At 41.0% G+C, this 17,152-nt stretch overlaps 1 protein-coding gene across 8 annotated transcripts in view; it reads right to left on the bottom strand.

The window, feature by feature from the left end:
• Positions 1-8,384, bottom strand: part of ZNF106 (zinc finger protein 106) — a 33,431-nt gene extending 25,047 nt beyond the window's left edge. For 7 of the 8 annotated variants that reach the window (XM_086463581.1, XM_086463580.1, XM_086463582.1 and 4 more), the window contains exons 1-2: positions 8,331-8,384; positions 6,951-7,012 (exon numbers count right to left, since the gene is read on the bottom strand). In XM_086463581.1, the coding sequence (XP_086319707.1) occupies positions 6,951-7,012; positions 8,331-8,384 (116 nt within the window). Of the gene's footprint in view, positions 1-6,950; positions 7,013-8,330 lie in introns of those variants that run through there. The other variant, XM_086463586.1, reaches the window with a different exon arrangement.
• Between the last annotated feature and the right edge of the window lie 8,768 nt (positions 8,385-17,152).

Here is a 17,152-nt window from a genome sequence, read left to right as displayed (position 1 = left end):
AGCTTACAAATTTAGTCTGTATTTTCCAGAGAGAGGCATACTTCATTTTGCACACTTCACACTCACTAACAAATATTCAAAGCCCAGATACTACATATTGTACTTTGGGCTATTTCATTGACCCAATAAAGATAACCAAATGCAATCAGTAAATTTTACTAATGCCACCAGAAGAATCCGCTCCACACTCAAAAATGGCACAGCTGTGCACTGCTAATAAAACTTATTTTTAACTTTGGCCATCACAGAAGGCAAACTGCAAATAGAAAGTTGGCTTCTTGCTGAAAAAGGTGTTCTTTTTACATAACGTTCCACTTCAATCATAAAGATACTTCAATGAGAAACATACCTCAGTGGTACTAACTAGGTTTTCAAGAACAATCCAAATCCTTCAGAAGACTCATGTTTCAATTTTTTCATTAAAACTTTCATCATCTTCATTTACAGGATAACTAAACAAATGCCAAGTTTTACTTACTTTGGACAAAGCCAGTGAGTTAGCAGCTGGCCTAAGGACAAAGAACCTGTTTCTAACACCTCTAACCTGCGAGTTACTAATTACAAAGCTGTGGCTCTTGTACCAACTGACAGTCTGGAAAGAAAAAAGACTCAAGTGGGTAGTGACTACACTTCTCTGTCTTGCTCTTAATCTATACGAACCTAAAGAAAAAACTGTAATTTTTTTTCTGGGGCTTCCCAAAAGGTTAGTAAACTGGGAAAAAAAACTTCCATCTTCAGAATCTCCATCATCAGCCTTTCTGTTTTGTTTGTTTGGGTTTTTTTCACACTATTTTTTTTCTAGATGAACTTTAATTGAAGATGAACTGGCTACGCTTAAAGAATTCAGATTTCCTTCAGTTCTTTCCTCCTCCTATCCCTATTAATATCAGCCAGAACTCTTCACACTCCACGACACACATGGATCATGTCTACGCATTTCCCTACCGGACAGGAACACCGCACAATCTCAGTTATTCAACAAGAAGGCCAAAAGCAGTTTGAAATAAACATGACAAAAGTATAAATAAAAAATCTCTATAAATAAACATGACAAAAGTATATAAAAACAGCTCTGTAGAAAAAGACCTGGGAGTCCTGGTGGACAACAGGTTAGCCATAAGCCAGCAATGGGCCCTTGTGGCCAAGGTGACCAATGGTGTCCTGGGGTGTACGAAGAAGAGTGTGGCCAGCAGGTCGAGGGAGGTTCTCCTCCCCCTCTACTCTGCCCTGGTGAGGCCACATCTGGAGCGCTGTGTCCAGTCCTGGGCTCCTCAATTCAAGAAAGAAAGGGAACTACTGGAAAGGGTAGAGCAAAGGACTACAAAGACGATTAGGGGACTGGAGCATCTCTTACGAAGAGAGGCTGAGGGACTTCAAGGAATTAGTCAATAGGACCCCCTGGGAAACAGTCCTCAGGGACAAGGGTGCAGAACAGAGCAGGCAGATCTTTAAGGATGCTTTCCATACAGCACAAGAGCTCTCAATCTCCAGGTGTAGGAAATCAGGAAAGCAAGGCAACAGACTGGCATGGCTGAGTCAAGACCTGCTGGTCAAACTAAAAGGCAAGAGGAAATGCAGGGACAGGTATCATGGGAAGCATACAGGGACGCTGCCTGGTCATGTAGGGATGCAGTCAGGAAGGCCAAGGCACAACTGAAGCTGAACTTGGCTAGAGATGTGAAGAATAACAAGAAGGGCTTTTACAAGTATGTCAATCAGAAAAGGAGGGTCAAAGAGAGCGTACCCCCCCAATAAGCAAGTCTGGCAAGATAGTAACAACAGACAAGGAGAAGGCCGAGGTTCTCAACAACTTTTTTGCCTCTGTCTTTACTGGCAACCTTTCTCCTTGCACCTCAAGAGTTGAAGGACCACAAGATGGGGACCAGGGCGACAGAGTCCTTCCCACTGTGAGTGAAGACAACATTCATGACCACCTAAGGAACCTGAACTTACATAAGTCTATGGGACCTGATGAGATGCATCCCAGAGTCCTGAGTGAATTGGCTGATGTAGTCACCAAGCCACTCACCATGATATTTGAAAAGTCTGGCAGTCAGGTGAAGTCCCAGGTGACTGGAAGAAGGGAAATGTTACACTAATTTTTAAAAAGGGTAGAAAGGAGGACCCTGGGAACTACCAACCTGTCAGCCTCACCTCTGTGCCTGGGAAGATCATGGAGCAGATCCTCCTAGAAGCTCTGCTAGGGCACAGGGTGGACAAGGACGTGATTCGGGACAGCCAGCATGGCTTCACCAAGGGCAAGTCCTGCCTGACCAACCCAGTGGCCTTCTATGATGATGTGACTACACCAATGGACAAGGGAAGAGCTATGGATATTATCTATCCGGATTTCTGCAAGGCCTTTGACGTGGTCCCCCACAACATTCTTCTAAGTTGGACAGATACAGATTTGATGGGTGGACTGTTCCGTGGATAAGGAATTGGCTGGGTGGTCACATCCAGAGGGTAGTGGTCAATGGCTCAATGTCCAGATGGAGATGGGTGACGAGTAGTGTTTCTCAGGGGTCTGTTCTGGGACCAGTGCCGTTTAATATCTTCATCAATGATATAGACAGTGGGATTGAGTGCACTCTCAGCAAGTTTGCAGAGGACACCAAGCTGAGTGGTGCAGTTGACATGCCTGAGGGATGGGATGCCATCCAAAGGAACCTGGACAGGCTTGAGAAGTGGGCCCATGTGAATCTCATGAGGTTCAACAAGGCCAAGTGCAAGGTCCTGCACCTGAGTCAGGGCAAACCTCATAATCAATACAAGCTGGGGGATGATGTGATAGCCAGCAGCCCTGCCGAGAAGGACTTGGGTGTACTGGTGGATGAAAAGTTGGATATAAGCCAACAATGTGTGCTTGCAGTCCAGAAGGCCAATCACATCCTGGGCTGTATCAAGAAAAGTGTGGCCAGCAGATCAAGAGAGGTGATTCTCCCACTCTATTCTGCTCTGGTGAGACCCCACCTGAAGTACCACATCCAGCTCTGGAGCCCTCAGTACAAGAAGGACATGGACCTGTTGGAGCAGGTCCAGAAGAGGGCCACAAAAATGATCAGGGGGCTGGAGCACCTCCTCTACGAAGACAGGCTGAGAGAGTTGGGTTTGTTCAGCCTGGAGAAGAAAAGGATTTGGGGAGACCTTCTAACAGCCTTCCAGCACCTGAGGGCGGCCTACAGGAAAGCTGGGGAGGGACTGTTTACAAGGGCTCGCAGCTATAGGACATGGGGCAATGGTTTTAAACTAGAAATGGGTAGATTTAGATAGGATATTAGAAAGAAGTTCTTTACCATAAGGGTGGTAAAGCACTGGAACAGTTTGCCCAGAGAGGTGGTGGAGACCATCCCTGGAGACATTCAAGTTCAGGCTTGATGGGGCTCTGGGCAACCTGATCTAGCTAAAGATGTCCCTGCTCACTGCAGGGGGGTTGGACTAGCTGACCTTTGGGGGTCCCTTCCAGCCCAATGCATCCTATGATTCTACGACTTGGGGCTTTTTAGCCTAGAGAAGACCAAGGGGGGATCTTATCAATGGTTATAAATACGTAAAGGGTGGGTGTCAGGAGGATGGGGCCAGTCTTTTTTTCAGTGGTGCCCAGTGACAGGACAAGAGGTAATGGGCACAAACTTGAACATAGAAGGTTCCATCCAAACATGAGGAACTTCTTTACTTTGAGGGTGACAGAGCACTGAACCAGGCTGCCCGGAGAGGCTGTGGAGTCTCTGTCCCTGGAGACCTTCAAAACCCTCCTGGACATGGTCCTGTGCAACCTGCTGTAGGTGAACCTGTTCTGGCCGGGGGGTTGGGCCAGATCTCCAGAGGTCCCTTTCAATGCCTATCATTCTGTGATTCTCAGTATGAAAAAATCCAACGGCTTTATTTACTGGATGTGTACTTCAGATGGCAGGCTCAACGTCCCTCACACAAGAGCATGACTTCACTTTCAATTTAAACCCCCCAAAAACTAGAAAATTAAACAAAACGCTAAAGCTTTGTACTTGACATCCAGTTCTCCTTATACATCACATTGAGTAAGACTTCAAGAAGAGAAGAGCCTTAAAGTGATTCAGAAAATTCTTCTAGCCCTTGAGATTACCAAGTTAACTTTAAAAGGAGAAAAGTGTAAACTAACGTGTGCATTCCCTTTACCTCTTCCATACAGGAAGTCTAAAAAGTGACTTCTAGTTGGATGTTAAATTTGAAGGTAGTAATAAGCTGATACTACACCCTTTAATGATATTATCCTCAGTTATACAATTCAACCACACTTACGAGGCTGTTGCTTGTGCTTCACATTTTCTACTTGGAGCACCTTTTGCTTTACAAGGCTGTACAACTCCTAAAATACTTCTACTAAAATTAAGTGGGAGGAAGAAGGAGAGGCACAGGGGAAGAGAACAAGGCTGCTGCTGCACAGTGAGAAATGAACTTCATTATTCATTTTGAGAACAAACATCTTCCATGCATTCTTCTCAAAGAAGCAATGAAGACAGTTACCTTAGCAACAGAAAATGTAATTATGATGATGAAACTAATTTAATTTAATTTCAGTCTTATGGAAATGGAAAACCAAGAACTGTCAGATCACTTGCAAATCACTGTGGACACTATATACAACCTCTCGAAATTACTGTGACCTTCAAGAGTCATAAACTAAAAAAAAAATAAAAAATTAACTTAGAAGGTCAGAAATAAGATGCCAAAAAATGTGAAATTTTAAGCTGATCTCAGAATCCTTTTCAGTAGAAGAAAGTCCAGAACAGAAATGCTCTACAAGTTAGCTGACCAGAAGCCCTAAGTAAGCCTCTAGTGCAGAGGACATTCTGATTTCTGAGCTACCCCTTCCCAGCTGTTGAGGAACAGAACAAGTATTTTCCACCCTCAAAAGGACAGATATTGAATAGCATGATGCACTTGATCCCAGGCACATTTTCAGAATGCTCTTAGCTCCCAAGACCCAGCTGTGTGGGGCACAGCAGAGAAGAAAACAAAATTATCGGGGTTTGCTTTGTTTTCTTTTAAGTAGCTGAATTCAGAACAAAGAAACACAAGAAATGTAGGGCCAAGCAAGGGATAGCAATGGCATGAGGGGAGGGGAAAAAAAAGAAAAGAGTGGGAATGTGAGGAATTTATTGCTTTTATGCTCTCCATCTGTACTACAAAGCAATTTTTATTTGAAAAAAAATGAAATAGCTTCCAAAAAGCTGCTTTTGTAGATTTTCTCATTGTGACACAAGAATAACTTTGTTAATCTGGACAACTCCAAGATTTTCTGAATCCCATTACAACAAATTCAGTTTCAAGAGGGAATGAATATTTAATTTTCTTTCTGATATATTTTATTGTTTTGATAGTCCATGCAACCCCTGCTGAAAGAAAGGCTGACAATGGAGATTCTGAAGACGGAAGGTTTTTTCCTAGTTTACTAACCTTCTGGGAAGCCCCAGGCAAATTAATCAAATATTAAATGGAAGTAGAAATTAGACAACAAAGGTTATTTACTGACAGTTAATACGCACTTCAAAGTAAGCTGTATATTTTTACCTGCTGTCCTGAAATAAGTATTATTTTTTTATTTTAGAGAGATAATTTGAAATGTTAGCAGGTCTAAGCAGGCATACACATATGATACAGATTTTCTGGAACTCTTAACCTAAAAACATTTTAAGGTGCTGATTCAGAAAAACTACAGCAATACTTCGCAATTATATACAACAGTAGTACAAAATACTACACAGCTGGCTCAAACAAATGTCTTCATCTGTGGCATGTATGCAGCTATGCGCATGCCTTGCATATAAAAAGTTACTGAAGAGAAATAAGTTTCTAACTTCCTCTACTTTTGAAATTTTATAAAACAAAACAGCTTAAGAGTTTTACTAGAATTCAACCTGGCACAACTTAACTACATTGGCATTAGTATCTATGATAGTATAGATGAGTCTTAATTTCACTCGGCCTTTCTTTAACAGTTAATTCTTTAAAAAAGGGGCCTCGAGCCCTTACAGCTGCTCTCACCTTACACAAAACAACAGAATAAAAGCTACATGAACAAAAAGCTAGCATGCATACAGAAGTAGTCTACAATTTTTCTTCCCTGCGTACAAGATAGATGTCCTGACAAAATGGATCTCCCACACTCTAAGAGTTGAAAGAGGATCACTTCTTAGTCCTTCAAAAGAGATTTGCCATGTCCATAGAAAGTTCGTGCTGCGAGTTGATTAAAAATTAGTCTGTAGATGAAATACTTAAAAAATGCAGACTATCTGATCTCCCTGGCTACCTCAAAACTCATACACCTGAAAGCACTTTTAAGCACACTCTGGTTACAATCTGATTCCGTATTATCAGGATGATATTTAAATACCCCTTAACTCCCTCCTCCTGCTTTCCAAAGGCTGCGAATAAACCCAAGGAAATCAAAAGGAAATCACCATCCACCATGGTTAGGTCCCTTAACCAAACAACTGAACCAGGGTGGCAGAGGACAAGACAGTCACTCAAGCAGATGCAGACTTTACATCCAAGATGTCAGTCTTCTCACAGCGGTTTAAAAGACCAACAACTGTTTCTACATAATTGAAAACTATTACAAAATATTTTAAAAAGGAAAATACCAGTGTTAATAATTCTGCCAAAGGCAGAATTCTAGAGCTTCTAAGAAACCAGGCACGAAACTGCCAAGTCCTAAAAAACATGTTCTTTAATTTTATTTCACTGCAGCCAAGAAATACAGGAGAGCTTTCTTCCACATTATTGTTTGCCTCCTGAGTCTTTGACATTAAAAGACATGTTCACTGCCAGCTTTATCACAAGGCATGCAACTAAGTGATGCACAAAAATAAATTGTGCAATTCAGCTTTTATGGGAAACAGGACATGAACTCTTCCAGAGAGTGACATACAAAATGCACAGAGAGGAAGGATGCAAGATTGTTCTCATACCTTCCCTTCAGGTTTTCAAGTTCTCTGTGGTGAAGCATGCTTCTCATGTGTTCTTCCATCTCCTTCAACGTGGGGAAAAAAGTTAAATCGGTCAAAACAAAACAAAATGGTGTATCATATTTGAAAGGCTCCCTTTCAAGAACTCTCCTGCCTTGTAGGAAGGTGTACTCTACTCCTGTAGGGCTGTAGCAGTAGCCATTCCTGTTTCTATGACCATGAAAGCACAAGTGACACTCTCAGGAAGTCATATAATGTTACCTTTGCTGAGGAAGGACACACAGGAGTCAGTACAATCCAACAGAAGTGGAGCAGAATTCCAGGAGAAAGACAAACAGGAGTGCATGTAGCAAAGCTTATTAGACTGATTTTTGACAAATTACCATTGATCATCACTTTTATTAAAAGTCTCATCAATACCACTGTCCAGAATCACAGTGCTTAAAACACTGTTTTTCTGTGCAATCTGAGCAGTCTCTCTGTATTTGTATTATGACACAGCTGTAATTTCATCATCACATACTATTTTACTCTGCTAGATGCACTTCAGAAACTGAGATGTACAGAACACGTCAGTTTGTTGTCTACAGCACCCTTGATCCACGAACTGCAGTGCTGTTATAATTAATTGCTATTGAAAGACAGCTGCTGGAAGAGAAAGAATATTCATAATTCAGCGAAAGGAAGCCATTCAGAAGATTGAACTTTCTCTTAGTGTTTGAGCCAAAGCATTTGGAAATCTTCAAAGAACCGATACTAATCACTATCCTCTTTAGCCCTTGAAATTCCACCTGCAAAGGGGAAACAACATCTTCAACCTTGAAGAGCTGTGTGAATTAATATGTTGGCATTTGCAAGATATCCATGTGCCATGTGGCTAAGCAATCTATGAAGGTCCATTAAGAAACACTCCATTTCAATGCAGGCTTTGCATGATATGTAGTACAGAAAATATACACCAAATTGATTCACTAATGAAAACACATGCTATGCTGGATATTTCCATATTCTCCTTCCATATGGAAACACAGGCCTCCCAAAAGGGATCAAAAAATCGTGTATCACAGTATTCTTAACATATCACAATTTATAGCCAAATGAGTTTGAGTGCTTGTCACTTTAGCATCTTTACACAACAGTATAAAAAATTCTAATACCTCAATATTTTTAACATCCAGAATCAAGCATACTGCACAGCTCATTTCAAGAAAGTTACTCTAAAGCATGTGCAAATATATTATTTGATTTGTGATAGACCTAGCTCAATATACTCCTGTCAGAGGGGAAAAGCCCTCATACTTTCCACTATTTTAAACCAGAAGCATTTCTTACACACATATTCTATTAGTATCTACCGACAGGTGTAAAGCATTAATTAATTACCTTTTTTGAGTTGTACACAATGTGACATAATACGCATTTTTGTTCTCGAACCATGCTTATTACTCTGGAAAGATCTTATCCCATACCTGCAAACAAAAATAATTTTAAAAGAACCAACATTCAGGATTACTTTCCCCCCACACCCCCCATTAATCTGTTTTAGTGTGGAAAGTAAAAATAAGTCACTGTTCATGAGAACACTTGTGCTGAGGTTCTTTAAGAGAATATATCCCTCTTGTGCATAGTCAATATTCTCCAAAAAAGATAAGGTAGTTTTGAATAGTCATCTAAAACAGCTATAACAAAAAGTAGGTTTGCCTTTCTTTCATTTTGTTCCTTGTCCTCCAAGACATGGCACTCGTTCTAAAAGCAGAGATCTGTAGGAATCCTCTCAGCTACTCAAATTAGATTAACAAAACACTTTTCAACTAGGATGATGAGAGGCAGATAAGAAATTTGGGAAACCGAGCAGGGCAAAGTCAGATCTTTATTTTGGTACACAAGGCAGCTCAAGTAAGATATTTACAGCCCTAGGAAAATGAAACAAGGGCCATTCATGACATTAAAGACCATCAGTCTTCAAGTTTTATCAGTCCATTTATACAGCATAAAATAAAACCTGAAGTGATTTAAATTCAGTATTTTTCTCACTAGCCTCTGTAAGAACTAATAATATGCATGTACTGAAATACTCAATTTAGACAGCATTTTAAGATACATTCTCTAACACCATGCTCTACATGGGCACCTTATGTATTGAACCATTAATAAAAGCTATTGATTTTCATTAGTTATTCCCAACAGCACCAGAATATTAAACATTTTAACACTTAATACTTGCGTATATGCAAATGAAAAAAGCAGCAGGTCAAATTAAATGCCTTACGTATTTCATCATAATGTTTAATTCGTAAGGAGAGCAATTAACTTAGAGAGGTACATCTAACTTAGAGAGGCAGTCTAGGTTATAATACAAAGATGGACATGTCTGCATAAGTAACAGGGTATAATCTTTGCCCCTTTCTTCCTCTTAAAACACACTAAAATGCAGAATGATCAAGCATTATAGAAAATTTGTATTGACTTAGCAGAGGCAGTTCCTCACCCTGAAGTGGAAAGAAATGTGTCTTTTTACTATCAGGCATCTTTGCTTCTCCACAGAAAAAGACAAGTCCTTCCAAGCTTTACTATCTTACTTTAGTCAACTTCAGAGCTAACTTAGCTAATACCATCAAATAACCTTCTTCAACAGCCCATCTCCACAGCTTACCCTAAAAAATTAATTCTAATTATCTACCATCAACCTGTATCGGGGCATCAAACCCTCTGAATTTGGCACTGACTAGAAGCTGCGAGCAAAGGGCAAGAACTGGATTTTTATCAAATCCAGATTACCTCGAGTTAAAGCAGCACTGACATCCAGTGGTTCTGTCCAACTGTAAACAAACATAACTAAGCAAGTAAAACCACACACACTCTAATTCCAAAATGTGGTTCTTTGACAAGTAACTCTCTTCCTCCAGATTTGCATGTCCATTTACAGAGAACATATGTACCAGCATCTGTCCAGCTTAAAAGGAAAGGAACTGAGAGTTGCAACAGCCCTTCACCTGCAGACAACAAAGAAAGTAGTTTCCTCCCTAAAAAAAAAAACGCATCATCACACCAAGACAAACACACTTATAACAGCAGATTCAATCATCTTCTTATGTTCCGTAAGCAGCATTCTTAAGGTACCATGCTTGATCTCACTGAAATACCTGACCATGTTTAAATATGCAGTCTCTAGCTTCATCCCATGGGCACCTGATGTACTCAAACCACCAGTAACAGCTATTTATTTTGACAAATCACGCCCAACAAAGGTGCAAGATCATTCAGAACTTTGCACCAGCCTAGGTCATGCAGAGTGTACATCTAAATGCATATGATACCGGAGACATGCATGCAAAAGCACCTGCCTTCACGGAAGGTCAGAACACAGAAACACCAAGTTTTGGAACAAATTATTTTGAAACCACATATAAAGAGTACCATTTGCTTTTAAACTTATTTCAACTGAGAGAGCAGTTAAGGAAAGTTTAAGCCGAGTAGAGACAGAAAATGAGATATTTCAGCCTGATGATTTTCCAGTAGGTTATTAGGCGAGTACAGGAGCACATCATCAACATACTGTTTATACACAGATCTGTGCAGCTGCAACATATCTAAGACAATTATTTATGATTATACATAAGGGTTTGGATGCCTACCCAATATAGGAGATACGTTTTAATATTATTTGATTAATATGAATCTACTCCTGAAAAGCAAGGGTGCTAAAACTTGCACCAATTTCAGATACTTCCTTTTGCATTAAAATACTCTGTGCTCCCCCAACATTCTTCACTAGCACTACTTTGTAGTTTAGTGGATTAATACTCTACATGTGTTCAGGATCTTGTTCAAGATTACTCAAGTATTTACAGAATTCATTCTGCACAAGGGTGAAACAGCAGCATGGGACTTAAATCGGAAAAAGCAGGCCAGTAAAGTACAGTGACTTGCTGACACCAGTTAGCATGTAACATTAAAAAGCTTTCAGAAGTACAGCTAACATCACACCTGTTTTGGCTAATTAAAACATATAGTAACTATAAACGATTACAGGAAGAGTTTTAGGCTAACTGCCCAATCAACTGGGAATTACTTATGGCAGAGTACTAAAAATACTAATGGAATTCAAATGCTATTGGATGTCACTATGAAAAGTGAAACTTTCACCTCCACAGAGAGAAGCCCTTAGAGACAAGGGTTCAGAAGTAAAGAGATCCAGTAGATGCTACATGGACTGGGAGAAGACAAACCCATGTTCTATTTCCAGATCACCTCTTGACTTACTGTCTACATAGAGACATAAACCACCTCCCTTCATCCTTAGCTTTTTCCCAATTCCTGCTATAAAACCTATGCCTCACTTTAATGAAGTACTTCAATTTCACTGTAAAATAACATTCATGAAATACTTTGAAAAAACATAAATTCAAGATCTTCCCTCACTCAGTATGCAACAATGACAAGAACCAGAGAGCATCTGAGCTATCTGAGCTATGTAGTCAGTGATGGCATTTCATCTCATCATACATTGGTCTGTTCAATCACAAAACTTTCATACTGAGACACTTCAGAAACAGCTTTCTCTATATAAATGCAGGCATATTTGAATTCCTAAAAAAAAAATCCCTCACTTTAAACCCCAAACATCCATCAAGCTTTTATCAGATTTAATAGTTGTGCTTTTGAAATCACCAACTTGCTGCACAGCATAGGAAACTACTCCTTATGAGACATTAATAGGAAATTGAGCTACTCTGAAAAATGAGCAAACTGCAAGCAAAGATTTTTGCCAAAAAGACTCCACCACCATATAAAGGGGAAAACACATGTCAACAGCAAAATGTCAATTAGCCTTCAAAACAAATGAGACATCATGACAATTCTCTATTTTGAGGGAACGTAAGTGTTCAGTGGGTGACTTTATCTGTTTGTTTTAAAGGGAAGGGATGCATTTTACAACTATGGGATATAAATGCAACTTGTGCATAGCCTGCACCTGCCTAGAACTCGGAAACATCACACAGTTTTAATTAACTTAAGCAAGCCTGCTATGGAGATTTTGGAGAATGCTTCTCACAAGTAAAAATAGTCTACAAAGAAAATAAGGCATTAGACTACTTCCTGCTACACATCTATTTGTCCACAGTTATTCAACCTTACCGGATAACATACATTAAAAATGCACGTCGAGGTTAAACCTGCTACAGATCAGCGGCTGAACATTCTGACTATATAAAGCCACAAGTGCCATGGAGCAGGGCAGGCAGCCTGGCATTCCAGCTGCCTAGAAATCCTCAGGAGGCCTCAAAGAGATCAGCAGCGCTGGCCTGTCTGAAGGCCTGCCTAAATGCTGCATGTCCCTACAGATAGCAGTGGAAACTCTACACTTGACAAGAATGGGCATCTAGAAGTTCACCATGGCAAAACTCTCTGGAGCAACATGCTCCACAGCTCCTCACAGGGATGCCGTTCTTTCGCTTTAGTGACTTCCCTCCTGCAGCAACCGATGGCACATATCCTAGTTGCGCCGTAGAACAGTAATACAGCTGCCACAGACACAAGACAGGAGAATGGAGCAGAGAGGAAAGAAGCAACCCACTACCACAAAATGCATTCATGCAATCTTTAGTTGGTTGATGGGAGGAAGTGGTGGACACATGACAAGGTCATTCTGACTTGGAGAGAAGCCTCTTGCTCAGAAGAATTACGAATGGAAGTGTATTTAGGCCCTGGAAAGCACTTAAACAACGACTGCTAGGCTAGATCACATGTAGTTTGATTATCAGCACAACTTAATTTTGCTAATTTCACGAGAAGTCTGGTCTTTTCACAGGAAAACCTGGAGAACCCCACATATGCCTTTGAAAGCTCTATCCAACCACCTATTGCGATAAACGAATACTACAAAACAACAGTGATTGCTAATCTAACTAAATAATGATTCATGAAAGTCTAGTAATAGAGAGACATTTCTTAAGGAAAAATTTTATGACTATAAAACCATTTCCCTGTATTACACACTGCTCCAAACACCAAAGACCTGTACTGCTGTGAGAATGCTGTACAAAACCAAGTAATTAATTCGTCATAAGACAGAGGCCTATGCTCAAATTTCATTACCTCGAGCAGAATTTATGTGGAATAAAGCACCAACATGCAAAGACTATCTTTCTTTCCGAGATTCACTGCCCTCAAGGCATCTGAATTCACTACACATCCCCTTGCTAGACCACAACTTTTGCCAATTACCTTGACATTATTTCTGGGCCTATGTGGGAGACACTGTAACCTTCCTTCTAAGATGCTGATCTGTGCAACCCAACCCCACAAACAAACAGGAACTTAAGGACTTACTAAAGTTAAGTCACGACTAACAGCATTATTCTCCTCTAGCACACTATCGTGCACTGTACAAACTACTTTGTAGTCACAGGGGTTTTTTTAACATAGCAAAGGAGACAAGTATGTTACAGCCCAGCAGTTAAAATACTTGTACCAACTGAATTTTAAGACTTTAAGGTAAATTCTTCCCTGCTTTCCAAGATTTAACTTCATCTTCCTGACAGACTGAAGGTACTCAAGACCCCTCAGCACAGAAGCAGCACCACTGCACAGCAAATGTTATAACTGGGCGGCCAAGAGCACAACTGTTGACATTGAGTCAGAAGGAGAGAAGAGTTATTTCACAGATTGAAGTTCTTTAAGTTCCTGTTAAAAGCAATAAAGTTGACTCCATGAACTAGCCTAGAAGACACCTAGCAGAAACCATTTGCATGCTATCCCATGAGTACAGCTGGCTTTTTACAACACATAGGGAAGGTATACTGGAGATAAGGAGACTGTAGAGAAATACCTTAGAACAGATCAGTGCAGCCATGGGAACACCTGGCATGAACGGAGTTTTCATTGATGTCTATTAATATTTCAAGTAAATCTAAGAACAAGGTACAGACCAGAAGAATATATACATCTTAAGTCACAATCAAACTGTATCTTTCTAATTCACGACATATAAGCAATGCTAATAATCTCCTAATATCCAAACTATAAGTTTTCCTTCATGTAAGCTGAGATAATTCCTCCCTAGTGAAAGCAAATGCCTTATTGCTATCTTACAATGGCTTTTTACGCACTGGAAGATTCAGGGATATGCACTGTCCTAATTGGAATGGAGAGCTGTTCAGCATCATTGCTGTATGCTGTCATTTAGGACACCTAAATTCCACACACCTGGAAAGCTTCTGTTCTCCCCTGTACTCCTAGTTCATTTTCAGACATATGCAAACTCTTCTCACTCTAAAAGAAATGTCCAAAACTGGACATAATACTCCCCTATTAGCACCCTTTGGAGAGGGTAATTGCCTTTGTAGCCCTACTACCATTACAGCCTCAAATGTAATTGCTAGTGATTAAAAAAGTCTTATTACAAAGCAACACAGTGATCCACAAGACATGGGACAAAACCTGGGTTAGATATTTCTGACTTACAAAATAATTCACATCAGCTTATTCTGATAAACTTGCATCACTTTATAAAAGGTCATCAACAGACCCTTATAAGAATAACAGAAATACCCGCCACTTAATTTTACACATTTCTGTAACTGTATCTTTTTTACCTTCCTAGGGCTTTAAGCTCATAATACCCTTCACAGGTATGCACACTATGCCTCTTTCACAGATTAGAAGTTACAAACAGGGACTCAGAAGCCAAATCAAAACAGACTACTCTATACAGCCCGTCTATTGCAGTTTCACCTAAGCAGGTGCCTGATCTCAGCAAAATGAGTCAGACTCCCTAAGAAAGATCTATGTAGACACAAGAGAGCGTGTCAGAGAGCATTCAGTCAGTCATCAGGCTTTTTCTATTTATACAGTCACTACAGAGTATGAAGAACCACTGGAGAGTGATTTGAGGCACTCAAACCAAACATTAAGACAGCAGTCACTAATGCCCAGACAACAGAAATAGAGTTCTGTCTGAACTCTTACATCTCTGTAACGCAGTTTGTCCCAGGGCTGAATATTAGGAGCTCCATCAACTTGGATCAAAATGTAAAACAGTCTTGGACTAGATGAGAAAAATCCCTTAGACTACAAAAATGAAAAAAATTTTTATAAAACCAAAGAAATTATTCATAATGCATAGTTTCCTCTTATTCTCCTATAATCAGCTTGAGTCAGATAGCATCCCAAATCTTATGACACCATCTGGTGGCAGAGTTCACAGAAGATGATTACCAGATGTTTGAAAGAATTTTATCAATTTAAATTTGATTCCGATCAAATTTAAATTTGATTCCAGATATCTTATTGTCTTCAGATAAAGTGTAAAAAAGGTCAATGGAAAAATACCTTAATTTTACCTAGACAAAGTTATCTACAAGTCTTACTATCTCTGCACACAATTTGGATACGTATTTATAGGACAGTGATTGCTGTTATTCTTCATACTGGGTATCACAGCCCTGCATAAATTAAGATGACATCTCTTCAACCATGTGACATTTTTGGACATATAGGCTAGAAGTTACTCGAAGCTTGGTCACAGCAACCAAATTGACTTAGGTAACAGACTAATGTAGTTTGCCTAAAACCAGTGACTTCCTCCAAATTGAAACGCACCTGTTTAACAAACTTTACATACAAAAATCAGTCCATAGTGGAACGTACGTGGTGGTGGAAATGCAGGTGCCTTGTACTGCCAGTTCAGTTGAAGTCAACCAAGGATTAAAAAAAAGATAATGCAGTTGCCTTTAACAGAAGAGACTTCAGGATAAGAATCTCCAAGGTAAGAAGTTACAAAGCCACATTGCATTGGCCCTTAGAAACTGCAATATTCATCCCAAATACTGCAGTCCTCATGGGGAAATACTTACAAACTTCAGCGGGTTTTTTTAGGCTAGTATCTATCAGTCCAGCAAAACAGTCAATTAGTTTAATACAGTAATCAAAGCTTGACTGAAAGAAGTAGCAAATAGCAAAAGAACAGACACAACCAGCAGAGATATAGGAAAAGCAGCCCCAGGAACTGATGCTGAAACCAAAGTCCATCAAACCTAAATGCTCTTCTCTCTCAGGTCACACCTCAGAACTCATCTGTTCTACAAAGCTCTTTAAAGCTGCACTTCAGAAGGTGTAGGAGGGAAGCTGAAAAGGAAAATTACTTGCACGAGACCACTTTTACCAAACCACTATCAATAAAGTATGTTGAAGTATAAACTTTAATCATCAATGCCATTTCTATTCAATGTTCATAAACTTTTCCAGGTTGTCATTCACAAGCACCAACGAACAGCTCTTAACGTAACTCTGCATGGGAACTACTCTGCTTGCAATGACAAAAGATTAATTTCAAATACCTCATATTTCATTGCGCTATCACAACTTGTTTCACATTATCAGTCCCACTCCTTTTAAGTTACCAGACATTTATGCTTTCACATATGCTACCACTCATACATGCTTTCACAAGGACATATTGTTAGCCGTATGTTATGAGGAAGCTAACTAACCTACTCTGTACCCAAAGCCACGCTTCAACCCTGGAAACACTTTTGGCCGATGTGAAGAGACAGCGTGATAGCTACACATCTGTGACAGAGCTCCTGCTCTAACAATATCTGTATTTAACAGCATAGCAAAGTTCAGGGATCACTGCAGCAATAAAGGATGCTCACAGCGCAAAGCAAAATGCAGGCCCGCCCCAAGGCAAGATGCCCGCTGCAGCCCCTCTAGGCCGGGCCTGCCCCGATCCCCTCCCCTCCTCAGGCCACCCCCTCCGCCAAGGCCAGAGCAACCCCCCATCACCCCCGCTCCCGCCACAGAGCTACCGCTGCCGCCACAGAGCTCTCCCCCAGCCCTCTGCTCCCCCCGGCCCCGGTACTCACACATCGCACCCCTCGCTACGGCGGCGGCCCGGAAACCCATCCCCCTGCCGGGACCGAGCAGGCCCAGCCGCCGCCTGCCCCGGGGTCCACCGCCCTCGCAGCACCAGCGCCGCGCAGACCCCACAGAGACCCGCGGTGCACGGAGGGGCGGGGCAACCGCCCGGCACAGCCAATGCGCCAGCAGGAGGGCCGCCGCGCTGCACGCCGGTCCCCGCGGTGCCTGCCGGGAAACGTAGTCCTGACGGCGGGACACCCGGCAGGGCCGTACGATGGACTTCGTTGCGCTGGCAGCGGCACTTGCTGTCAGTTGGGGCATTAACCAACCGATAGTGACAA

Source organism: Leptosomus discolor, chromosome 3 (assembly GCF_034619465.1).
Source record: "Leptosomus discolor isolate bLepDis1 chromosome 3, bLepDis1.hap2, whole genome shotgun sequence".
Classification (NCBI taxonomy): Eukaryota; Metazoa; Chordata; class Aves; order Leptosomiformes; family Leptosomidae; genus Leptosomus; species Leptosomus discolor.
This window is presented reverse-complemented; position numbering and strand designations above follow the sequence as displayed.